Source organism: Molossus molossus, unplaced genomic scaffold (assembly GCF_014108415.1).
Source record: "Molossus molossus isolate mMolMol1 unplaced genomic scaffold, mMolMol1.p scaffold_m16_p_10, whole genome shotgun sequence".
NCBI lineage: Eukaryota > Metazoa > Chordata > Mammalia > Chiroptera > Molossidae > Molossus > Molossus molossus.
In genome coordinates, this window is record NW_023425345.1 from 93,733,073 (window position 1) to 93,760,317 (window position 27,245).

At 41.1% G+C, this 27,245-nt stretch overlaps 1 protein-coding gene across 1 annotated transcript in view; it reads right to left on the reverse strand.

The window, feature by feature from the left end:
* The window catches only part of RAD52 (RAD52 homolog, DNA repair protein), a 29,727-nt gene extending 5,541 nt beyond the window's left edge, over nucleotides 1-24,186 (reverse strand). The window contains 9 exon segments of the mRNA XM_036252123.1: nucleotides 11,107-11,182; nucleotides 12,062-12,104; nucleotides 12,107-12,179; nucleotides 14,225-14,246; nucleotides 14,248-14,290; nucleotides 14,458-14,551; nucleotides 15,122-15,223; nucleotides 16,329-16,433; nucleotides 24,028-24,186. Of these exon segments, the coding sequence (XP_036108016.1) occupies nucleotides 11,107-11,182; nucleotides 12,062-12,104; nucleotides 12,107-12,179; nucleotides 14,225-14,246; nucleotides 14,248-14,290; nucleotides 14,458-14,551; nucleotides 15,122-15,223; nucleotides 16,329-16,415 (540 nt within the window). The 5' untranslated portion in view covers nucleotides 16,416-16,433; nucleotides 24,028-24,186.
* Nucleotides 24,187-27,245: the final 3,059 nt, after the last annotated feature.

Genomic DNA, 27,245 nt, shown 5'->3' on the forward strand with positions numbered 1-27,245 from the left:
CCTCCCACACTGAGCTCTGCCCTCCGTATGGAAACAAAGAGTGAACTGTATGTCCAATGTTCTGGCCTATTTGGGGGCTGCCACTGTGCTGCTGAGAATAAAGATGCTGCTGTTGATCCCTCCTGATGCCAGCTCTGCGAATTTCTTTACCCTGGGTATCTCATTGCCGAAACCTCCCCTGCAGCCCGGTCTCTGACACTTGGCACAGTCGGCAGGGTGAGAGCTAGAAGCCGGAGCTCGCAGCCTTTGGGAAGCCCTGGCGGGTGAGGACAGAGTGCAAGGGCCTGGATACTCTGTCAAATTCTTGGGTGTTGTTTGCTCGGGTAAGACGAAGGTCATGCCAGAGGCAATTATAAATAAAATGCAGGTCTATCCCTGACCAGAAACAGTGAAACAGTTGCAGACACGTTTGGGACTGCTAGGGTTATGGAGAACCTTTGTACCCCGTTTAGCCATGCTGATGAAACCCCTCCACCACATGGCCCGGAAGGGGGAGGCCTGGGACTGGTCTCCTACGGTGGAGCAAGCGTTTCTGGCCATGAAACAGACAGTGGCCCAGGTGCAGACGCTGAGAGTCGTGGGTCCGACTTTGCCGTTCCTCCTGACATACAAGTGGACGACTCGCAGTTTGGCTGGAGTCTCTGGCAGAAACAAGGGGCTCGAAAGAGTCCTACTGGGTTCTGGTCCTTGAACAGAGCTGAGAGTCATCACTCCCTTATTAAGCAGTTGGTGGTGGTGTATGCAACCCTGTTAGCCAGTGGAAGTATCACTGGTCCTTGTCCTGTCACAGTGCAAACCACCTACCCGGTAGAGGGGTGGTTACGGTCTTGGGCTACTCGACAATGCACGGGCATGGCCTAAACTCCTACTTGGACAAAGGGGAGCTGACTTGGAACAGAGGGCTCGGTTCGCTACCAGCCCCTTGACACAGGAGCTGCACTCCTTGCTGGGACCTAGACAGTTTAGGGCAGAATGGGAGGAGCCCTCTGCCGAGGTGGAGGGAAGCCCAGCCCTTTTGAGGAGGGAAAGCCTCCCCCTCCGGCAGATGCCTAGTATACTGATGTTCTTGCCGAGGTGAATGGTGGTGGCCCTGCAACCGGCTACGGATACTTTTTGGTATGATACAGGAGCCGGACATTCGAGTCAACGGGCCAAAGTACAAGGTATGTCGATAGTGTTAATGAAAGAGTCCGGCCGTGTGCATGTGTGCACCGATAGTTGGGCGGTACACAGCGGCCTAGCTCTATAGCTGCCTCACTGGGCAGCCGGGAGTGGCTTAAAGGCCACCGACCCCTGTTGGGGAAAGACATGTAGCAGGACCTGTGGAAACGAGGCCTGAAAGAAGGAGCAGTGACTCACCATGCATCAGGGCACGGCCCTTGCAGGCCTCACTGGAGGCCTCTTGGTTATGTGTTGCGACCTGTACTGCTGTTGTGGGGTCTGCATACAGGGAAATGCTTTATGGATTAAATCCCGACACCCCAGCCTCTAGCGGGTGGAATGTTGGGGCCTGGGAACGTGGCCTGTTGTTGAGAGAGGCCGCAGACCATGTTTTCTTACAAAAGCATGACACAGCAAAAGCCTACGACACATGCGCCACGCACTGCCCTGTCCCATTGCACAAATCTATAAAAGTGGTTAGAAGTATTGAATAAAGCCGCTGCTTCTGGGAATAAAGATGCTGCTGTTGATCCCTCCTGAAAACAAACAATAAAAAGAATTGGGAGGGAGCCCTGGCCAGTTTAGCTCAGCAGTGAGAGAGTCAGCCCACGGGTCAACGAGTATCGGATCTGATTCAGGTCAAGGGCACGTACCTCAATTCTCGGCCCTGGTCTGGGTCATGCAGGATGCAACCAATCAATGTGAGACACATCAATGCCCCCCCCCCAATCCCTGCCCCCTCTCCATCCTACCTCCCACTCTATAAAAAAAAAATCTGGAGGGATATCTCTGTTGCAGAGGTTCCCCTGAGGAGCAAGGTATCTCAGCTCCACACCAGGTTCTCCAGCTGGGACTCTCTGGGTGAGACGGGAGGGAGGGGGGCTGCTGGCTGCTGTAGACCCAGGGGTCCTCTTAAAGGGTCCAAGCACAGACTCACTCATTCAAAACAATTGCCCTAAGCTCCAACCAAGGGACAGAAGCTTGAAAACTGACAGACTTATGGGGAGGTGAATTGGCTTCAGGGCAAGGGCTGGAGAGACAGCTCTTTCCTGGACAGAAGTGCAGGCAGGGGCCACTGTCTGTTGAGCTCAACCACCACCCAGCCTGATTCTCTGAGATTCTACACCCAAGTAGCACACTGGCCAAACCTCTTTCAGCAGCTGTTACACCCAAGTAGCCAGCCTTGGCCCACGCTGCAGACTTTCCTAAAATCTCTCTAAGGTCCACAAACCCCAGACAAGCAGCTGCTAGCCTCAGCATGACCTGAAGTTCCAGCAAAGAGGCCCAAGCCTGGCACTAGTGGAAGCTGGCCTCCATTCACAGAACAGCCTCTCCCGGGAGTCTTCAGGCCCAGAACAGACAGATAACAACGGCCAATTTTGTAGCTCCCACCAGGAGGCCCCAAGCTGGACATAGGCAGCAGCTAACCTTAGCCTGGATCAGAGCCCCCCTCAAGAGGCCCCAGAACAAATACACACCATGGCTGGGTTCAGACCACACCAGAGCACCACCCAATTAGCTCCACAAATGATATGCCAAAAGGGTGGACTGAGTAGGTGTCAGAGCCCTACTAAAGCAAATCCCATTCCATGGGGTCAGCCTCACACAACATCTCCACTGTAGTCACAGCTAATCCTCAAAGCCAGGCAGCCTGAGGGTTAGGCCCACCCACTGATATGCCAACAGCAATCAAGGTTCAACTATAACATTAGACTACACAGAGCCCACACAAGGGACAGCCTGAAGCACCTGGTCACCAGGGAGACTGAACCACTGGGCCCCACAGGTCATCTAATACATAGAGACACCAAGCCAAGACTGGGAGACATAGCAGATCTACGTAATACATACAAATAGAGGGAAGCAGGCAAAATGAAGAGAAAAAAAAACCCCACATGTCCCAAATGAAACAATAGGACAAAACTACAGAAAAAGAACTAAACAAAATGGAGGCTCCCATAAACAGAGTTCAAAACACTGATTATGCCCTGGCCAGTTTGGCTTAGGGGTTAGAGCATTGGCCTGCAGACCAAAGAAAGGCTCATGGGTTCGATTCCCAGTCAAGGGCACACACCTGGGTTGCAAGTTCAATCCCTGTCCTCGGTCAGGGTCATGTGAGAAGCAACCAATCGATGTGTCTCTGTCACATCAATGTTTTTCTCTCTCTCTCGCCCTCCCTCCCTCCCACTCTATCTAAAAGTCAATAGAAAAATATCCTTGGTGAGGATTAACAAATTAAAAAACAAAAACAAAAACATTGGTTATAACTATGCTCAAAGAACTTAGGAAAGAATAAATGAACTCAGTGAGAACTTACACAAAGAGACAGAAACCGTAAAAAAAAAGTCATAAATGAACAATACAATAATTGAAATGAAGAATACATTAGATAAAATCAATAGAAGATCAGCCCTGGCCGGTTTGGCTCAGCGGTAAGAGCGTCGGCCTGCGGTCCAGAGAGACCTGGGTTCGGTTCCCACTAAGGGCATGTACCTCGGTTGCAGTTTGTCCCCGGCCCTGGTTGGTCGTGTGGGTGGCAGCCACCCCGGCCCTGGTTGGTCGTGTGGGTGGCAGCCACTCGATGTGTCCCTTTCACATCGATGTTTCTCTCTCTCTCTCTCTTCCTCTCTCTCCCTCCCACTCTACCTGAACAAAAAATGGAAAAATGTCCCTAGGGTGAGGATTTATAAAAAAAAAAAAAAAAAAAAAAATCAATAGAAGATCAAATGAAGCAGAGGATCAAATCAGAGATTTGGAAGATAAGACAATGAAAAACACCTAATCAGAACAAAAACAAAAAATATATATATATATAAAATTATGAGGACAGTGTAAGGAACCTCAGGAACAACATCAAGTGTACCAACATCTGCATCATAGGGGTTACTAGGAGAAGACAGAATAAAGGATTGAAAACCTATCTGAAGAAATAACCTGGCAGAGGAAATAGACATACAAGTCCAGGGAGCACAGAGAATCCCAAAAAGATGAACCCAAGGAGGCCCACCTGAGATCCATCGTAATTAAAATGCCAAAGGTCAAAGACAAAAAGAATCTTAAAAGCAGCAAGAGAAAAGGAGTTAGCTACCTACAAGGAAGCTCCCATAAGACTGTCAGCTGATTTCTAACAGAAACTTTGCAGGCCAGAAGGGAGTGGCAAGAAATATTGCAAGTGATGAAAAGCAAGAACCTACAACCAAGATTACTCTACCCAGCAAAGTTATCATTTAGAATTGGACAGACATAGGGCTTCCCAGACAAGAAAAAACTAAAGGAATTCATCACCACCAAACCAGTATTGAAGAAATATTAAAGGGTCTTCTTTAAGAAGAAGAAAAAAGATAAAAAATATGAATAAAATGGCAATAACTACAAAAGACACAGAGTGGCTGAATGGACACGAAAACAAAACCTTTACATATGCTTTCTACAAGACCCCCTTCAGATCGAAAGACACACAGATACAAAGAATAGTACATAATGATAAAGGGATCAATCCAAGAGGAGAATATAATCCTTGTAAACATTTACATACCTAACATTGGAGCACTTAAAAATATAAAGCAAATACTGATAGACATAAAGGGAAAGACGGACAGTAAAACAGTCACAGCATGGAACTTTAACACCCCATTAAGATCAATGGATAGATCATTCAGACAGAAAATTAACAAGGAAACAGTGGCCTTAAATGACATATTAGACCAGATAAAATGAATTGGTATTTGGGCCATTTCACCCCAAAGTAGCAGAATATACATTCTTTCAGGCACACATGGAACATCTTCCAGGACAGATCACATGTCAGGCCACAAAATAAGACTCAATAAATCTAAGAGGACTGAAATCATAGCAAGCATCTTCTCTGGTCACAATTGTATGAAACTAGAAATCAATTACAATAAGAAAACTGAATAACACACAAACACCTGGAGGCTAAATGACATGCTACTAAACAATGACTGGATTAACAATGAGACCAAGAAAGACATCAAAAGATACCTTAAGGCAAATGAAAATAAAAACCAACAACCCAAAGCAGTTCAAAGAGGAAAATTTCTAGCAATACAGGCTTACCTCAAGAAACTAGAAAAATCTGAAATAAGCCATCTAACCTTACATCTAAAGGAACTAGAAAAAGAACAACAAAGGCCCAACTGAGTAGAAGGAAGGAAATAATATAGATCAGAGAGGAAATAAATGAGATAGAATCTAAGAAAACAATACAAAAGATCAATGAAACCAAGTGGTGATTCTTTTTAATCCTCACCCGAGGACAGTTTTCTATTTTTTGTCCAGAAGAGTGGGAAGGAGAGAGAGAGAGAGAAACATCAACATGAAAGGGAAACATCGAGTGGCTGCCTCCTGCATGACCCAACTAGGGCCGGGGACAAACTGCAACTGAGGTACGTGCCCTTAGCGGGAACCGAACCCAGGTCTCTCTGGAGCACGGGCCGACGCTCCAGCCGCTGAGCCAAACTGGCCAGGGCCCAAGTGGTGATTCTTTTTTTTTTTAATCCTCACCCGAGGACAATTTTCCATTTTTTGTTCAGATAGAATAGGGGGGAGAAAGAGAGAGAGAGAAACATCAACGTGAAAGGGACACATCGAGTGGCTGCCACCTGCACGACCAACCAGGGCCGAAGACAAACTGCAACCAAGGTACATGCCCTTAGTGGGAACCGAACCCGGGTCTCTCTGGACCGCAGGCCAATGCTCTAACCGCTGAGCCAAACTGGCCAGGGCCCAAGTGGTGATTCTTTAAAAAGACAAACAAAATTGATAAACCTTTAACCAGACTCATCAAGAAAAAAGAAGGTTCCAATAAATAAAATCTGAAATAAAAGAGAAGTGACAAAAGACACCACAGAAATACAAAAATATATAGGAAAATACTATAAACAATTACATGCCAACAAATTGACCTGATGGCTTCATAAATTAATTTTGCCACACATTCAAAGAAGAATTAATACCTATCCTCCTCAAACAATTCCAAAAATGTGAACAGATGGCCAAAAGATATATGAAAAGATGCTTACTAATCATCAGAGAAATGCAAATTAAAACCACAATGAGATTATCACTTCACACTTATCAGAATTGGTATCATCAATAAATCAACAAAACAAGTGTTGGCGAGGATGTACAGAAAAGGGAACTCTTGTGCACTATTGGTAGGATTGCAAATTGGTGCAACCACCATGAACAACTGTATGGAGGCTCCTCAAAAAATTAAAAATAGAACTACCATTTGACCCAGCTATCCCACTTCTGGGCATTTACTCAAAGAAATCCAAAACACTACTTCAAAAGGATACTAATGCATCCCAATGTTCACTGCAGCATTATTCACAATAGCCAAGATATGGAAGCAACCTAAGTGACTACTGATAGATAAGTGGATAATGGCCCTGGCCGGTTTGGCTCAGCGGTTAGAGCGTCGACCTGCGGTCCGGAGAGACCCGGGTTCGGTTCCCGCGAAGGGCATGTACCTTGGTTGCAGTTTGTCCCCGGCCCTGGTTGGTCGTGTGGGTGGCAGCCACTCGATGTGTCTCTTCACGTCGATGTTTCTCTCTCTCTCTCCCTCCCACTCTATCTGTACAAAAAATGGAAAAATATCCTCTGGTGAGGATTAAAAAAAGAAAAAAAAAAAAGATAAGTGGATAACGAAGATGTGATACATATATAATAAAATATTTTTCAGCCATAAAAAAAAAAAAGAAAGCTTGCCATTTGCAACAACATGGAGGACCTAGAAGGTATTATGTTAAGTGAAATAAGTCACACAGAGAAAGACAAATATCATGACTTCATTTATATGGGGAATCTAAAAAACAAAACAGAAACAAACTCATAGCCACAAAGAACAAACTGATGGCTACCAGATGAATAGGAGAAGCGGGGGGCAGGAGAGGCTGGGAAGCTAGTAAAAATGGTGAAGGGATTAAGAAGTACAAACTGGCAGTTACAAAGTAGTCATAAAGATGTAAAATATAGCTTAGGAAGTATAGTCAATAATATTGTAATAACTATGTATGTTGTCAGGGGCTACCAGACTTATCAGGGGATCACTTTGTAAGTTATATAAATGTCTAACCACCATGCCGTACACCTGAAACTAATATTTTAAATGTCAACTATAACTAAAGAAATCATTTAAATTTTTTTTTCCTTTATTGATTTTTGAAAGAGAGGAAGAAAGAGGGAGAAAAAGACAGAAACATTGATGAGAGAGAACACTGACTGGCCGCCTCCTGCACATCCCACACTGGGGATCAGGCCCACAACCTGGGTATGTGTCCTGACTGGGAATCGAACTAGTGACCTCTTGGTGCATGGGTCCACGCTCAACCACCGGCCGGACTAAAATTTTTTAGTAAATAAGTAAATACCATTCTGCAATAAAAGAAACCAAGGCTCCTTGAAAGATGTCAGATTCTAGAATTGGGGCAGGAAATTTACAAGATAAGTCTGAAGCATCTTTTAGTGTCAGAAAGTACAGAAGTGCTAAAAAAAAACACGACAGGAATATGTCAAAGATTCAAGTGGACCAATTTGACCAACAAAATAACACATAATGGAATTAAAACTCAAAGTATAAAATAAATTCCCATGAGTCTATACTGATATAAATATTTATATAAAAAATGGGAGAGAAGAGACAAATCTATTCTCCTCAAGGAGGTGGAGTTAACTCCCCACCACTATGTGTGGTCTCACATAGTGACATCCCTTCTCAGAGAACAATTAGAAAAGGGGAGAAAAACAGTGAGTTTATAGTGGAGAAAACTGAAAAATACTCCCTCAACCAGGTAACCACGGTCAACATCAAATGTGATTAGTGATGTTGATAGTATGTTCCCTTGATGTGATTAAAAACGGCACTTTACCTCTATGACCTTCCTTCCAAAAACCCATAACCCCAGCCTAATCATGAGAAAAACTTCAGGCAAACCCCATTAAGGGGCTTTCTACAAAATACTTTTAGCACTTCTCAGAACTATCAAAGTCATTCAATCAAGGCAAGTCTAAGAGGAGCCTGAGGAGACATGACAAGAGTGTAATGTCATCTCCTAGGATAGAAAAAACTAAGGAAATCTGCATACAGTATGGACTTTAGTTAATAATAACAGATCAGTACTGTCATTAGTGTGAAAAATGTAGACTGGTCATTGAGCACATCCAGGTGAACAAAACTCCTAAGATGCAGCACAGAACTTATGTAGCTCATGGGCACATTGAGACGATCCTCAGTGAAAAAGGAGCAGACTATTCCTAAACCAGAACAGGTAGATTGCACAGGAAAAAAAGATATTCCAGAAGAAACAAACACTTATGGCCCAGGAGTAAATTCAGCATAAAAATAAATGCTAATAAAAGTAAAACAGCCCTGGCTGCTTTGGCTCAGTGGTTAGAGCATCGGCCCATGGACCAGAGAGTACCGGGTTCGGTTCCCGATAAGGGAACGTACCTCGGATGCAGTCTATCTCCGGTCCCAGTTGGGGTCGTGTGGATGGCAACCAGTCAATGTGTCTCTCTCATGTCGATGTTTCTCTCTCTTCCTCCCTCTCTCTCTCCCATTCTATCTGAAGGCAAATGCAAAAATATCCTCGGGTGAGCATGAAAAAAAAAAAAGTTAAACAAACAAATAAACAAAAGCAAGACAGATTTAAGACTTATACTTAAGACCCCAAAATCTAAAATTCATAAAATAAAACATAGGTGAAAACTTCATGATATTGGATTTGGCAATGATTCTTGAATATGACACCAAAAACATGATGAACAAAAGCAAATATATACAAATGGGACTACATTAAATTTGAAAACTTAAAAGGTAACCGATGGAGCCCTGGTGTGGCTCAGCGGTTAGAGCGTCGGCCCACGGACCAAAGGGTTCCAAGTTCGATTCCCGGTCAAGAGCACACACCTGGGTTGCAGGTTCAATTCTCGGCCCTGGACACCTGTGGGAGGCAACCAATCAATGTGTCTCTCTCTTTCTTTCTCTTTCTCCCCCCGCCGCCCTCCCTCCCTTCCACTTTCTTTAAAAATCAATGGAAAAAATATCCTCAGGTTAGAATTAATTTTTTTAAAAAGGTAACCTATGGAATAGAAAAAAATTTGCAATCCCATCTCTGATAAGGGATTAATAATCCAGAATATAAAAAGAAATACAACGCAACAACAACAAAAATCAAATAGCCAAATTAAAAATGGGCAAGGGACTTGAATAGATACTTCTCAAAGATGATATACAAATGGCCAACAAGCATATGAAAAGATGTTCAACTTCACTAATCATCAGAGAAATGCAAATCAAAACCACAATAAGATACCACCTCACAACCATTAGGAAGGCTACTATCAAAAAAAAAAAAAGAAAGAAAGAAAAAGAAAATAGCAAGTGTTTTGAGGATGTGGAGAAATTGGAACCCTTGTACTGTACACTGTTAGATGAACTGCAAATTGGTGCAGCCATTATAGAAAACAGAATGGAAGTTCCTCAAAAATATAACTACTAAATGAACTAGCAACCCTACTTCCAGATATGTAGCCAAAATAACTGAAAGCAGAGTCTTGAAGAGGTATTTTCACACCCATGTTCATAACAGCACTATTCACAACAGCCAAGAAATAGAAGCAACCCAAAAATATGATACTACATACTTAAAATGGAATATTATTTAGCCTTTTTTCCCCCTTTATTGATATTAGAAAGAGAGAGAGGAAGGGAGAGGGAGAAAGAGATAGAAACACTGATGAGAGAGGACACTGACTGGCCATCTCCTGCATGTCCCCCACTGGGGATCAGGCCCACAACCTGGGCATGTGTCCTGACCAGGAATCTAACCGGCGACCTCTTGGTGCGTGGGTTGATGCTCAACCACTGAGCCACACCAGCCAGGTTTATTCAGGTTTTAAAAGAAAGGAAATTTTGATACAAGCTACAACACAGATGAACCTTGAGGTCATTATGCTAAATGAAATAACCAGTCACAAAAGAACAACAACTGTATGTTTCCACTTATAAGAGGCATCTAAAGTAGTCAAATTCATAGAAACAGAGTAGAATGGTGGTTACCAGGTGCTGGAAGAAGAGGGAGAGGGGAGTTGATTTGCGAGTACCAAGTGTCAGTATTACAAGACAAAAAAGTCCTAGAGATCTGTTTCTCTACTGTACTGTACACTTAAAAATGTTTAATATGGTAAATTTTATGTTTTTTATCATAATAAAAAAAGAAAAAAACCTTGACTACTATCTGTTGTAAATAGATGCAAAAAAATCCTTAACAAAATATAAACAAGCTGAGCATATATAATAATGTATAAAAAGGATTTCTAAAAAGGAAATAAATGGAGTTTTGACAGATGCCATTGACACATACCTCTGTTAGGGGCTCCACAGGAAAAAGAACCCCTCAAGTACAAGAGAGGGAATGCTGCCCCAGGTGGCAGTACTAGAGGGACCTCAGAGAAACGGCCACACTCCCCCAAGCAACAGAAACGCTCTGGACCCCATTCTCCAAAGGCAAATGCTCAGATCATGGGACAGGCATTGACAGAAACAAGAGATCTACATCTGAAAGACAGCAGAACTAAGGAAAAGCAAGAAGGTTGAACAGGGGAGGTTCTGAGTGTTTCCATGAAATGACAGTGGGCTATGGCTCCTTTTAAGATTTCACAGACCATTCCCAACCGCAGTGCTCTCTACATAAGAGAGAAGTAACATAAATTCTCTAGGCTTCAATTTCTTCAGCTGTGAAACAAGGTAATTCATTCCTGCAAGCTCTGATAGTCAACGAAATCTGAAATACATATTCCAGACCCTCTAAGGAGCTGAGTCTTCACTTCTCTCTTTGTCCCCAAATACTCAACCCATGACACAAGAGAATTAGGTATATCTTTACTGCAACGCATTCCATTCATCCATTTCTAACATACCTGGCGTGGAAGCTTACTTAGTGACCTCAGGTAGTCTTTGTCCAGAATACAGTTTCCAAGTGCATTTCCAAAGCTTCTAAGGGTAAGGAAAAAAAAGGGAAACAGGATTGAGAATTGTTGTATGTAAACATCAGAGAACAGAGTTACAACTCTGAGCAAGCTGCTTCTCAATGGCAGCAGAGGAAATGGACGCTAATACGCCTTTAAAACTGGTTATTGAGAATTGCCATGTTCCTTCACGGTTAGGTTGTGAGAATACAGCAGTGAGCATAACAGTCACAAATCCCTGTCCTCAATGAGAGGCAATGAATATGAAAGACTCGGAAACCATTTACAAAACCCCATTAGCTACCTCCTGACATGGAGCACAAATTCCAGAGCAGAGATCTTTTTTACCCACGACTGCTCCAATTCCCCAACAATGGGCCGGCCACTCACACTTAGGGGCTCAATTCTCCATGATTAAAGTTCTTTACCTGGCATATACACACTCTCTTATAGGCTATGGTATTGCAAAATTTTAGTACATGTTTATACATGTACTTTTCTGGTGATACAATTCACTTCAAATCTCAAAGGTATCTATGACCCAAAAAGGTTAATAGCCCTGCTCTATGTAAATAAGTTAACTACGTGACATGTACACAATGAAGAAGTGTTTAGGTGTGTTAAAGAGAACAAGGAAACTATCTATGTACTCATGTGGAAAGGAAGCAAGCGCAAAATCAAGTACAGAACAGAGAATAGTATTCTACCACTTACTCCCCAAAGCGGAGACTTAGGCATGTTGTAGCACTGGGAAAACACGGGAGTAGGAAAGCAGAGCAGACAGGGAGTGACACATATATTTTGATTTTTGGACAATGTGAATATAGTACCTTTTAAAAAAAAAACCAACACTGCTTTGAAACAGGAACTAAAATGAAGCAGATTAGACTCCAGCCCTTTTGCTTACCTCAGGGCTCGCTTCAGCCCATCCGTCACTGCCTCTTTTCTACCTTCTCCAAGGACAAGGCCTTTGACGTGAGGCCCTCACTAACACCATAGCTTACATCTTCATGATATGAACCATCCTGGAGGTAGAAAAGGAGTTCAAAGTCCAACATGAAAAGCTGCAGCTGTGTCTCTGGTTCTAAGCTCTTCTTTTCCTCAAGCAGCAGCGTTCACACTGGGTACATAGACCCCAGGGGCCTGCTAAAGGGCACACAGGCACAGAGAGTTTAAGAGAATCAATTTCAGTACTATTTCCTGGACTTGATCTGCTTGAAAATGTGGCTGTGGTCAAGACAATTCTCCTTCCCCACTTCCTCTTTCACATAAAAAATGCACATATCCAATCCACCCCAAATCTCACTAAAGAAGAATAAAAACTTCTGGGACACCAAACAAAAGGAATATTTTAAATATTATATTTAACAGACTATAATGATTGGACAGCAAATCCTTTCGCAAGTCATGAGTCATCCACTTCAGCAGTGAAGTGCACCTGACCAAGCTGTTCACATCTAGAGAATTTAATATAATTTCTGATGATAGCACTCTATGATTTTTGAAATATAACTCAGACAGCATTCAAAGCAACGAATGACACTATAACAAAACTCTTTCCACTTACTCACTTATAGTACTAAATACGGTTTTTCAGTACTATTTATAAAAATAAAAAGCCAGAATAGAATTAATGCTGAATAGAATGTTCTCTCTAGGAATGAATAATAGTAATACAAATGTTGATGGGAGTTATGTCTCTTCCACATAAGCACAGTTGACTAATCAACTGTATGCTAACAATACCTGTAACAGTCACTCAATCCAGAATAAATTTTTTATTATTTAGAGATTTCAGGTCACTAAAATTTACCAGAATTTTTAATATTATTTTTATTGTTGTTGTTTTTTTGTTTTGTTTTTTGGTACGTGCCCCTAGAGGGAACCGAACCCGGGACTCTCTGGTCCGCAGGCCGATGCTCCAACTGCTGAGCCAAACGGGCCAGGGCCAGAATTTTTAATTTTACACACACACACACACACACACACACACACACAGAAGCAGGGAAGTATGATAAAAATATTAATAAAGCCCTGGCCGGTTTGGCTCAGCAGTTAGAGCGTCGGCCTGTGGTCTGGAGAGACCTGGGTTCGGTTCCCACTAAGGGCATGTACCTCAGTTGCAGTTTGTCCCTGGCCCTGGTTGGGTCATGTGGGTGGCGACCACTCAATGTGTTCCTTTCACGTTGATGTTTCTCTCTCTCTCTCTCCCCCTCCCACTCTATCTGAACAAAATATCGAAAAATGTCCTCAGGTGAGGATTATTATCTCAGGTGAGATATTAATAAAAAAAATTTCAATGACAAATATATATTATATTATAATAAAAGCCAGTGTAGAAATAGAATGGAAATATGAGTTCAAGAAGAAACCATGTAAATTTCCTATGATTAAAGACTAACTTGTTTGCCCTGGCCAGTATGGCTCACTGGTTAGAACGTCAGCCCACAGACCAAAGGGTCACAGGTTTGATTCAGGTCAAGAGCACATACCTGGGTTGCAGGTTCAATTCCAGGCCCTGGTCAGGGTTGTTCAGGAGGCAACCAATCAATGTGTCTCTCTCACATCGATGTTTTTTTCTCTCTCTCTCTCTTTTCCACTCTCTCTAAAAACCAATGGAAAAATATCCTCCAGTGAGGAATAACAAAAACATAAAAAATAACTTGTTTAAAAGAATAGCTTGTGCATGTATCTTTTTAAATGGATGACAGTATTTAATCCTCTATGATATTTAGAATCACTTGGTACATTGTAAAAAGATATAACAGATTTATTTTAGAATGTCAAATTTTACAATATGCCTAAAATATACTCTTGCAACTATATTTATGGTGACAACTTTGAAGTGCCAACTTCAAAATGACAGAGAATAGTTTTTCAAATTTCTTTTAGGAGCAACATGGGGAAAAACCTTTGAATACCCCCATCCTGAGGAACACTGGCTGAGACCCAGCTCTGGGGCCTATTCCCCAGCTTGGCTGTGCCACAGCCCAGAGACTTCCTACCTGTTCATTCTCTCTCATCACCCTCCCAAGCCTTAGAGGCAGCAAATCTATTTCCTCACCCTCACCTTCAACTGGACTTGCACAAACACAGACTCCCACGTAGAACTTGCCATTGTTAAAGTCAACAAAATCTAGGGGTGAGAAAGAAAACCAGTAGAAGATACTGATCCCTGTGCTTTACCCATATTCTTCCTGCTGATAACCAAATACATCTACCCAACATCCTCACCCACAAAATACTCTGATCAGAAATCAGACAGTGCCAAGTAAGGGAAATGAAGAAGTCACCACTGCTCACCCACATTCTGCTGTGTGATAGAGTGTGCCCAGCCATTGTAACCAAACATCTCATTGGCCAGATTAATTACCCTGTGACCTTCGATGTAACACACCTGGAAAACAAATTAAAGAAAGAAAAAAAAAAACTTGTTAAAATTTCTTATCATATTTATATGTAGATAAAAATTTACTTTATTCCTTACCAGCTTTTTTGGCAAAATTGCCCTTAAGTATTCCAGGAAAATTCTCAGTGAACTTATTGCAAAGGTCTTTCCTGAAGGAGCCAATTAGAATGAATGTTCTGTCTGGAGGGATTAGACTCAAGGGTAAAGATATCCACTTGCCTAGCAGTCTCCAAAAAAGTATACATCTCAGGCTGACATGTTACAGAAAACCAAAAACATACACAAAAGTTAAAATTAGAAACAAATGGCAAGAGACATATTTTTAAAGGATTGTGTAAAAATCCTGATGGCAGATATATAATCCTCAAGACAATGCTTGGGTCATTTCTGATGAAAATGAAGGCTAGAAGCCATGCCCTCCCAAAGGTACTAGGAAACATCAGTAATAGTGAACAAGAGACCTTCTGAATCCATGAGGACCCAGAGAGGAAGTTGGCAAGATCATCTGAGAAGTCAGCTATATTGGCACCCACTGTTCAGGTACATAAACTCTCCTACCTTCTGGCCTCCTCCAGCCATGCGGCTACTTATGTATTCTGGGCCCAGTCTCTGCCTCAGAGCATTCTGGATGGCCTGGTACTCTCCTGCTGTGTACTGGTACTACAATCCAGAATAAAAATTAAATTGACATTTCTAACATTCTTTATATCAATCAGCAAGTCTCCAACTTTTTGGTCTTCACACTCTACTACACTCTTAAAAAGTATTGTGGACCCTAAGAGCTTTTGTTTATGTGGGCTATATCTATCAATATGAGGAATAAAAACTGAGACATTTTTAAGACACACATTCACTAGCCATCAAAGCAATGATGTTATTACTGCTATTCAGTCTCTGGGAAACTCCACCGTTCACTCATGAGAGAATGAGAGTGAAAAAAGCAAGTAGTATTTTAGTATTATTATAAAAATAATTTTGACCTCATGGACTTTGAAAAGGTCTCGTGGATCCCCAGGGGCCACTGAACCACATTTGGAGAACCACTGCCTGAGATGTTACTACCATCCCTACAAACTTTCTCAAGCCAGAATTGCGAAACTAAAGACTCCCACTTCTGAGTCTGCATGACACTGACGCAGGCAAAGGAGGAGAGGAGGGAAAACACGACAGGGGTCTCCCAGTATCTTCTCAACAGCTGTGTGCCTATTCTTCAACTGAACAATTTCCCATCCTACACAGATAAATATACTACTACTTGTTTGGATTTTTGTCCCCTTGGATGTTTCCCCCTTACCCCATTTAGATGAAATAAATACAAACATCTCTAGTAAAGAGAAAGACAGAATTTGGGTGGACAAAATGAGGCTCTTTTATATGCACTGGGTATCTCTACATAGAATGACACCAGAACTTTGATGCCTCCAAAACAGAGAACTGGGTGAAAGGTGGGCAGGAATGATAGGGAAATAGTAAAACTGTTCACATATAATCTTTGTTTCATTTTGAATGTTATATCATATGAATATGTAATCTATCCAATAACTAAATAAAATTTAAAGCTAAATGTAATCCCCACTACTATTAGTCTTTTGATGCTAAAGTTCCAAACTGCCCTGAGTTCATCAAAAGCTCCCAAATAATACATCTAAAGGAAAAACTAATAAAATAGTTTACATGTGTACACGATGGTGCTCTACAAACTGCTTCCTGATATCTTTTTCACTTAACTTCATTCTTTGCAGGGGTGAAAAACCCAAACCATTACCTGTCCAAAGCATAATAAAGAGTTGCCGCCAGCAGAAAAGGGATGGCTGTCAAAGGCTCTAAGAATTGCTTCCTCAGTCCCAGACATGTTGATTCTGGTTGGCCTCTATATAAACAGAAGATTTTTAAAAGAGCTCAAAGAATGCTAAAGTCAAAAGGCAAGAGCCCTTACTAAAAAATCAGATGAAACATCCATATACAACATCCCACGAGTCACTTTATTTACATACTTGTAAACACTGACCCATTCAAGGACTAAGTTCCTCAGTGCTTAGCTACAGACGCACATCCCCTGTAATTCTTTTAGAGGCTGCTTCTACTTTTCTGCTAAAAATTTTGCTAGGATGATAGTGCTAATAAAGGGGGTTTTTATAATGAGAATGTATTATAAACACATATTACAACTATAATATTCATAAATGAAAAAGTCTAAATTACAAACACTCTAAGGGAGAGTAATCACCTTATCATCACCTACTACATGTACAACTCAACCCTGGCCTCTGTGGGGTCAACAAAAAAATGTAAGCCATAGTAACTGAACTGTTTGCCAGGCGCTAACAAGCCAGCTGGTGGAGAAGACTAATAGACATGAAACAATTAAAGAGCAAGAAAAGGTAACAGAAGACTCCTAGAGCATCAGCTTCACCTGGAACTTGTTAGAAATGTAAACTCTCAGGCTCCACCCCAAACCTATTGAATCAGAAACTAGACATGAGGCCCAGGAATTAGTGCTCTACCAAGCCTACCAGGTGATTTTGATGCAAGCTCAAGTTTGAGAGCCAGTGCATTAGACTGAGGCTGTGCAAATCTATAACCCATTAGAAAACAGAATTACTCTCAGAAAGGCACCTGCAACTGGCTGACCCATTTTTTCTGACTATTCCTACACTTGTATTAAATCAGATTCAAAGTTGGTGTCTCAGCAAATTTATGTTATAAATTTTCGGATTCACTAATAGAACTATAAATATGATTGTAAAAAGGTTTGATTCTCGCCCAGCTCGGGTGGCTCAGTGAACTGAGCATCGTCACATAGACTGAGAGGCCCCGGTTCCATTCCTGGTCAGGATACATGCCTGAGCTGCAGGCTCGATCCCCAGTAGGGGGTGTGCAGGAAGCAGTTGATGGATGTTTTTCTCTCACATCAATGTTTCTCTCTCTCTCCTCCTTCCTCTTTCTCTAAAAAATCAGTAAAAATTATTTTTTTTAAAAAAGGTATGATTCTCCACGTGGCATTTTAATATAATGTTTAAGAGTTCAAGTTCTGCCCTGACCAGTTTGGCTCAGCAGTTAGAGTGTCAGCCCTTGGACCAGAGAGTCACAGGTTTGATTCCAGTCAAGGGCAGGTTTGTGGTTCGGTCCCGGCCCTGGTTGGGGTCATGCAGGAGATAACCAATCAACGTGTCTCTCTCACATTGATGTCTCCCTCTCTCTCTTTCTCTCTCTCTCTCTCTCTCTCTTTCTCTCTCCTCCTCCCACTCTATCTGAAGATAAATGGAAAAATATCCTTGAGTAAGGATTAAAAATAAAAAAGAGTTCAAGTTTTAAATGTCAGTTTCTGGCTCTATCGCCCACTAGGTGCTTGACCAAGGGGAAAATATCGCATAATGTCTCTAAATGTTGTTTTCTCATGTAGAAAATAGAGATAATAATAGTACTATAAAGATTTATTTAATCTTTTTTTTTTTTTTTAATGTCCTCACCCAAGGACATTTTTTCCATTTTTTGTTCAGATAGAGTAGGAGGGAGGGAGAGGAAGAGAGAGAGAAAGAGACATCAATGTGAAAGGGACACATCGAGTGGCTGCCACCCACACGACCAACCAGAGGCAGGGACAAACCAAACAAGATATGTGCCCCTAGTGGAAACCGAACCCGGGTCTCTCTGGACTGCAGGCCGACGCTCCAACTGCTGAGCCAAACTGGCCAGGGCAAGATTTATTTAATCTTTATTTGCTGCATGAAACTGCATTCAAATAGTGTCTGGAACATATGAAGTATTAAATAAATGTTAGTTATTGCTAAAATTCACAGTAATTTTCTTACGTACAACATGTGGAAAATGCAGAAAACTAAAATGATCATAAAACATTACAGTTCAGTTAAGAATGATAAATTTATTTATAATACAGCACTAAATAGTAGGATAGTGAGCTAAACTAGGTTAATTATTAGGGTCTAAAATTGATACATCAAGAAATAATGGAATAAAGATATTATTTAGACTGTAACTGTAAAGGCCAGAAAAGACCATTAAAAGCATGCCGCATGTCTGTCTGAGTGGTAATGGGAAGGAGTAAAGTGCAGCAGGAATCTCCTTTTACAAAATAAAGCTTTTAGCACTATTTGATTTTCAAACATGTGCAGGTATTATTTTAATAAAAACAAACATAAAAAATGTAAATACCTATTCTATAAAGCAGGAATCACCAAACTTTTTCTGTGAAGGCCCAAATAGTAAATATTTTAGGTATTGCAGGCTATCTGATCTCTGTCACAACTGCTTAGGAAAGCAGCCATAAACAATATGTAAATGATTGGGCATAGTTGTGGCTCAATAAAATTTTATTACAAAAAAAAGGTGGCACATTTGACTCACAGGCCACAGTGTGCCAACGCCTGCTATAAAGTATGCTTTAAACATTACAGTCAGATGTGGTTCAATATCCACAATTTAAGTTACTTAAATTCCATAATTACTTAACAGCTCTGTGCTGTTTACAAATGTCCTCACTTGTAAAAGGGAATATTAATAAAATCAACTTCATAAATTTATCATATTAAAATGATGTGGTCATAGCAGCCTCCAACAAGATGCATCATTGTATGCTAAAAGTTGTGGGGGAACAGGATATTCACAAAGTCTCAAATGAGCACCTGTCTGATTATTTGTTAAAAACAAAAGGGTATGACACCTGGCTGATGTGGCACAGCAGTTAGAGCATCGGCCTGCCCACGGAAGGGTCATGGGTTCGACTGCCGGTCAAGGGCACCTACCTAGGTTGCAAGTTCAATCCCTGGCCCCAGTTGGGGCACATGCGGGAGGCAACCAATTGATGCATCTCTCCCACTTCAATGTTTCTCTCTCTTTCTCTCTTCCCCACTTCTACTCTCTCTGAAAATCAATGGAAAAAAATATCCTCAGGTGAAGATTAAAAACAAAAAACAAACAAAAAGGGAATATACATTGTGAATGGACTTAATGCCACTGAACTGCATGCTTTAAAATGGTTAAATAAATTATACATGTATATTTTACCACTAAAAAAAATAGTTCTGGACAGTTTTGTTCAGCGGTTAGTGTCCGCACGTGAACCAGAGTTGTGGGTTCAATTCTGGTCAAGGGCATGTACCTCGGTTGCAGTTCAGGCCCTGGCCCTGGTCAGGGTCATGTGGGAGACAACCAGTCGATGCGTCTCTCACATCAATGTTTCTCTTTCTCCCCCCACCCGAACTTTATCTGAAGAAAAATGCAAAAATATCCTCAGTGAGGATAATAATAAAAAAAAAAGCTTAACACAATAAAGATTCATATCTCTAAAGGTTCATATCTCATCCCATATAAGATCTAATGCAGTCTGGTGCCCTTGTCCATCTTGTAGCTGTGTCATGTAGCACATGTGACCTCCAAGGTCATAGTGGCAGGGGTAGAGAAAGTTGAAGAAGTCACAACAGGTCATAGGGGCCGTAGGCCATAAATGGGCAGAACTTGTCACATGGCCCCAACTTAATTGCAGTGGAGGCTGGGAAATGTAAGAAAGTAGCTGAATATTTGGTGAGTACCATCTCTGCCACACCCATCTTCCCCCACTCCAATATGAGCTCCTAGAACATCGGTTCTCAACCTGTGGGTCGCACCAGTAGCATAATTACAGTTATGAAGTAGCAACAAAAATAATTTTATGACTGGGGGTAAAGGGTTGCAGCATTAGGAAGGTTGAGAACCACTGTCCTAGAAGGTGGGGGATTCCTTCTGATTCATCTTGGCACCCCCAGTGACTAGCACAGTACCTTATGTACAGTAGGGGGTCAGGAACAAAACCGAAATGTTTGATTAGTAATAAAATGAATAGACGAGGGAAGGAGTGAAATACATACTGCAGGCTATACAGACAAAGTATATTTATTATTTTTGTTGTTGTTATTAATCCTCACCTGAGGATATTTTTTCTGTTCATTTTTAGAGACAGTGGAAGGAAAGGTTCGGGAGAGTGAAGGGAGGGAAGGGGAGAAACATGGGTGTGAGAGAAACACACTGATTGGTTGCCTCCCACACACACCCCGAGAGTGGCCAGGGATTGAACCTGCAACCCAGGTACATGCCCTTGACCAGGAATGGTACACTATGGTGTGTGTGTGTGTGTGTGTGTGTGTGTGGTGGTGGTGGGGCAGGGGGTGGGGTGGGGGTGGGAAGCAGGCATTCTAACCACTGAACAACACTGGCCAAGTCTATTTAATTCTTTAAAACTAATTTTATAAGGCAAGAGTTATACTTCTTACATATAAAAAGCAACTTGTTGGCACTTTTCTAAACAATATCATAAAAGATTCAACCTTTTGTTGAAGAAAAGGACAACCCTTATCTGCCCAAAAAATAAAACATGGAATCACCTTTCTAGTTTCTACTTGGAAACAATGCTTACTGCTCTGCCATCCTTTATAAATTGTTTATAACTATTCTCCTATTACTAAATTAAAATCTTGTCCTGGCCAGGTGGCTCAGTTGGTTGGAGCATCGTCCCCTACACTAAGAAGTTGTGGGTTCGATTTCCAGTCAGGGCACATACCTAGGTTGTAGGTTCAACACCCAGTCGGGGTGCCTGCAAGACGCAACTGATCGATAATTTCTCTCTCACATTGATGTTTCTCTCTCGCTCTTTCTTTCTCTCCCCCCCACCTTCCTTTCTCTAAAAATCCCTAAGAACATATCCTCGGGCCCTGGCCAATGTGGCTCAGTGGAACATTGTCCTGTACACTGAAACCTCTCGAGTTCAATTCCCAGTCAGGGAACATACCCAGGTTGTGGGTTTGATTCCTGGTCAGGGTGTATGTGGGAGGCAACCAATCATTTCTCTCTCACATTGATGTGTTGTCTCTCTCCCTCCTCCCTTCTTCTCTCTCTGAAAAAAAAAAATCAATAAAAACATATCCTTGGGTGAGGATGACAAAAACGTAAAATATCTCTTTTATAGAAACTTTTAATCATATATCAAAAACTATGAGTGGAAGTAAATTTTGGCTAGATCCTCACCAGCAAGAGATGACTGTTGTCTTTTTTTTTTTATAAGTGATTGTGTAGAATCCAAATGTATCAGGCATATTTTATGTAGCAGCATCTCAAGTCTTCTCAGCCTTGCCTGTGGTCCCTAATTACTTGTTTTCATCCCAGCTAATTAGGCAGACCATAAATATGTTGGTTCTAACCAACTGCACACAGGCACAACCAATGGTTCCTTACTTTTTTTTTGGTACGTGCTCCTAGCAGGAACCGAACCCGGAACTCTCTGGTCCTCAGGGCAATGCTCCAACCACTGAGCCAAACCGGCCAGGGCGGTTCCTTACTTCTTGCTCATGCTGGATGCCTTTCACCTCCCACCCTTGGTTTCCCTCTTGACTTTGAGGTGCGAGAACCTGTGGGGCCCGCCTAATGCCCACACATGCACAATCTGAAAGCTTTGGGGAGTAAATGTACCATGGGGCAAAGTTTTTACCAATAAGATACAGAAGCTGAAGGGTAAATCTCCTTCCTTCCTTTGGGTGGATTGACCTGGGACGCAATACTTTACACATCCTCCTGGGAGACAGCTTTAGGAAATCAAGCAATCAGTTGTACTTGTTACTAAGGGGTGGCCAACTTGGAAATGTACCCTTGAACTGACTTAATCTTCCATCTCTCCTCAATCCCCCTTTCCCTCACTTCTGCCTACTAAAATTGCACTTCCTGAAAACATAATGGCATGTAAACTTTTGCATCAAGCTCCAGGTTCTAGGGTAAGCAAGTACAGCAGACACTATGAATGCTCTGCCAATTATCCCTTCAGCTCTTACAATAGTGCACGCTGGTCTAACTTCCAAATGCCAATAAGTGCATCTCTTTACCTGTAGGCTTCCTTTGGCATTCAGGGCCCATTTTGCACCTATTAATGTTAAGCTGGAAGCACCAGAGAATTGATACCCTGGAAGCAGCCTCAAACAATGATTGACAGGAGTTGGTGTGTAAGGACCCTAGATTTCTTGCCCATTCTGTGAAATAACACTGAGCTTAGTTCTGTACTGGCTCAGAGTTCCTCAGTGAAATTAGGTTTCATTGCCTACCAGTGGTAACTGGCTTGACAACTACCTCTGTTGAATGACTTTTCTTTCTCACCTCACTTTTTCTCTCCGCTACCAGTATGACCTGGGGTCGTCTCCCAAATAAACTACTTGCACTTGAAGATAAAATGTGGGGGATGAGGATATGTGCGTGCAAAAGATAGCTTTACCACGTAATCAAGTAATCAACCATAATGTCACCTATAATAGTCACACCATGTGTTTTCTGAAGGATGAACTGAGAAGGTCACAACATCACTTAGGCAGTATTCTACCAATCTAATCATGACTCTGATCATGAGGTAATAATCAGACAAGTTCAAATCTACAACTAGACTCTTCAAAAGTGTCAATGTCTCAAAGAACAAAACAAAGTAAAAAAAAAAAAAAGGTCTAATAAAGTCTTCTAGATTAAAGAAGACTAAAGAGCACAGCAGCCAGTGTGGCTCAGTGGTTGAGCACTGACCTATGCACCAAGAGGTCGTTGGTTCGATTCCTGGTCAGGGTTCGTGCCCAGGTTGTGGGCCTCATCCCCAGTGGGGGGCATGGAGGAGGCAGCCAATTGATGTTTCTCTCATCGATATTTCTATCTCTCTCTCCCTCTCCCTTCCTCTCTCTCTAAAACCAATAATAAAGAAAAAAAAAAAGACTAAAGAGACAAGACAATTAAAATGCATGGTGTGATCCTTGATAAGATTTTAGATAAGAAAAAAAAACTATAAAGGTTATTACTGGGACAATGGGGAAGTTTGATGATGGACTGCATATTATATGATGGTCTTTTACCATTGTTAAACCTATTGAGTGTGATAATTTATCATAGTTATGTAAGAGATATATGATAAAGTATTAGAGTAAATCAGCATGTTTTCTGCACCTTTCGAATCATTCAATAAAATGTGAGTGTATGTGTGCGCACATGCAAAGAGAGGAAAAGAAAAAGATAAAGCAAACTAACAAACTTATGAATCTAGTGTATGCCCATATTCACTGTGTAACTTTACTGAAGGCTTCAATTTTTTCAAAATAAAATGTTAGGCAAGACTTCCTAACAGTCAAAGTTATGGTGCTACATAAATCCAAATATCTCAATGCATCCTCCAAAAACTATACAGACCAATAAAACCACAAATATCCCTATCTTCTAACATAATTAGAAGACTGAAAATACTATAAACTTCAAGTAGCATGGAAGTATAAAAACTAAACATCAATTTCTGGTGGAAATATTTCTCAAACTCTCGTCCAAACTCTTTAAGGAAAGCAAGGTGGGCCCCAGATGGGAAAGGAAATACATAGAAGAGAGAAGAGGATGATGGAGAGCCTAGGTAGAACTAAAATCACTCCTGGAAAGAGAAAACCCACACTAAGTATAAAGATACTGACAAAGTGTTCTGGTAGACCAGTGTAGTCTAGAACTCAATGAGGCAGTCTTGAAAGTCAATGTTTCTGGGGAGAAGAGGTTGAAAGTAAGGCGAGATGCCCTTTGAAACTGTCCTGTGAAGGGAAAAAGAGGGAATATATGGGATCCTGTAATACAAGGGAAAATTTCAAAATCAAAGGACATATAACCATACCCCGCAAATAGGAACCACCCTTGAACAAGGAATCTCATAAGTCATCCCAACTGTCAATCCTATTCACAAAATGCAAAATTAGAGATAAAAAAGAGTCAGTGAACTCAAAGACTAAAAATAATGAAAGAGCTTCAGGGTTCTGTGGGACAATATCAAAATGCCTAACATGCATATAATTAAGGTCCCAAAAGAAGAGGTTAAAGACAATGGGAAAAAAATATTTTAAAAAATAATGGCTTGCCTGGCCAGTGTGGCTCAGTGGTTGAGCGTCAACCCATGCACCAAGATGTTGCCAGTTTGATTCTTGGTCAGGGCACATGCCCAGGTTGTGGGCCAAATCCCCAGTGGGGGGCATGCAGGAAGCAGTCAGTTGATGCTGTTTCTCATCGATATTTTTATCTTCTCTCCCTTTCATTTTCTTTCTCTCTAAAATCAATTAAAAAAAAAATTTTTTTTAAATAAAAAATAATGGCTTGAAATTTCCCAAGTTGGGTGACATGCATAAATGTATACATTTACAAAGCTCAGCAAACCGCGAAGCAAGATAAATACAAAGAAAAACACACCTAAACATATCATAGACAAATTGCTAAAAACCAAAAATAAAGAGAAAATCTTGAAAGCAGTCAGAGAAAAATGGCACATTATGTACCAATACAAATGATGGCTCCATTTACAATGGAGTTTTTTTTAAAAACACACTTAGGAGTAAATTTAATGAGAGATGTGTAAGACTGCTGCACTGAAAACAAAACAGTACTAAAAGAAATTTTAAAAGACCTAAATAAGAAGGGAGATGTACCATGTTCATATATTTGAAGACTCAATACTGTTTAGATGTTAATTCTTCCCAAATTGATCTAAAGATTCAATGTCATCCCAATCATAAGCCTATTAGTCTTTTTTGGGTAAAATGATGCTTCTAATATTTATATGGAAAATGCAAAGGATCTAAATTATCCAAATCAAACTTGAAAAACAACAACACAGTTGCTGACCTACACTATATGACTTCAAGACTTATGCTAACACTCTAGTAATTACAACAGTGTGGTACTTACTGATAAGGGTTGATCAAAGGAACAGAAAAGAGAGTCCAGAAATCAGCTGCCATTTCTAAAAATATATGAATTTCAATAAAGGTACTAACAAAATACAATGGCGTTTTCAACAAATAATGCTGGAACAACAAACTGTATGAAAAATGTTTTAATATTTTTTACAAAACATTTCACACCATTCATAAAAACTAGAGATGGATCATAGGCCTAACTATAAAAGCTAGAACAATAAACTATCCAGAAGAAAATACAGAGAAGTATGTCTTTATAACCTGAAACTAGCCAAGATTTCTCAGACAGTACTCAGAAACCATTAACTATAAAAGGAGGAAAAAAAAAAAAGACAAATATGACTACATCAAAATATAAAACTTTGCTTATCAAAAAAAAAAAAAAGCCATGAAAATGAATAGGCAACCACAACAGACTAATATCTAGGATATTAAAAGGATATATAAAGAACTCCTACAACTCAATAATGAAATTGGACAAAGATTTAAACAGGCATTTTACAAAAGTGTGGGAAAAAGCACTCAACAACATTCTAATCAAGAACTAAAATTAAAACCATAATGACAAACCACTCAATACCCACCAGAATGGTTAAAAATAAAGACTGACAACACCCAAAGTTGGCAAGGATGTGAAGCAATTAGAACTCTCATACACTGTTGGCAGGAAACAGGGTGATAAACATATGCTACCCTTCATGGAAAAGGTGAGAATAACCTGAAGATGGAGCTGCAGATCCAGAGGGTAAAGCAACAGGCCACAGACCATTAGTCTCAGGCCTTGAACCTAATGGGTTTTTTTTTAATTCCTCACCAGAGGATATTTTTCTGCTTATTATCAGATAGAGGGAGGGAGACAGAGAGAGAGAGAGATAGAGGAAAACATCGATGTAATAGAACCATATCAACTGGTTGCCTCCCGTACAACCCCACCAGGGCCCGGAACGAACTGCAACCGAGGTACCTGCCCCTGACTGGAATCGAACCCGCGACTCATTGGTCCATGGGCTGAGCCAAACCAGCCAGGGCGAACCTAATGGTTCTTCATATACTTTGTATATCAGCCCTTTGTCAGACAGGTGTCAGCACTTGCTTGTTCCTTTTCTTAAAGTTGTCTTTGAAGAGAAGTTTTAAATTTTGATGTAATCCCATTTATATATATTTCAAGTGAGTATTGCTTTCTGAGTCTTACCTAAGAAAACCTTTTGTACACCCCCAGTTCATGAAGATAGTCTTCATAGTTTCTAGAAGCCTTATTAGTTTTAAGATTTTGGAAATAAATCTGATAATCTCTTTAGAAATTAAATATGCTGCCCAGCTGGTGTGTCTAGTGGTTGAGCATCGACCCATGCACCAAGAAGTTGCTGGGTCAATTCCCGGTCAAGGCACATGCCTGGGTTGCAGGCTCGATCCCCAGTAGGGGGCAAGCAGGAAGCAATCGACTTTTTTCTCTCACATCAATGTTTCTATCTCTTTCCCTTGCTCTATCTCTAAAAAATCACTTAAAACCTATTATTTAAAAAAAGGTAAACAAGAGTGGGAAACATTTTTATTCTTATCCATTCTCTTATTACCTAAAAGCATTTCTAATTACATGTGGAAGAAGGCAGGAAGAAATAAGAGAGAATGAAGCATATTACATAAGGAAATTTTCGTCTTTTGTCTAACCTCTATCATTTTTCTTCTTTATTGATTTTAGAGAGAGAGGAAGGGAGAGGGGAGAGACATAGAAGATCAATGAGAGAGAACATTGATTGGTCGCTTCCTGCATGCCCCCCACTGGGGTTTGGGCCCACAACCTGGGCATGTGCCCTGACCAGAAATTGAACCAGCAACCTTTTGGTGCATGGGTTGACGCCCAACCACTGAACCACACCAGCCGGGCCCTCTTTTCATCTTTAAAGACAGGAGAGGGCATAATCATGAAGGGTAATAGAATCCATCTTTAAAAGCTT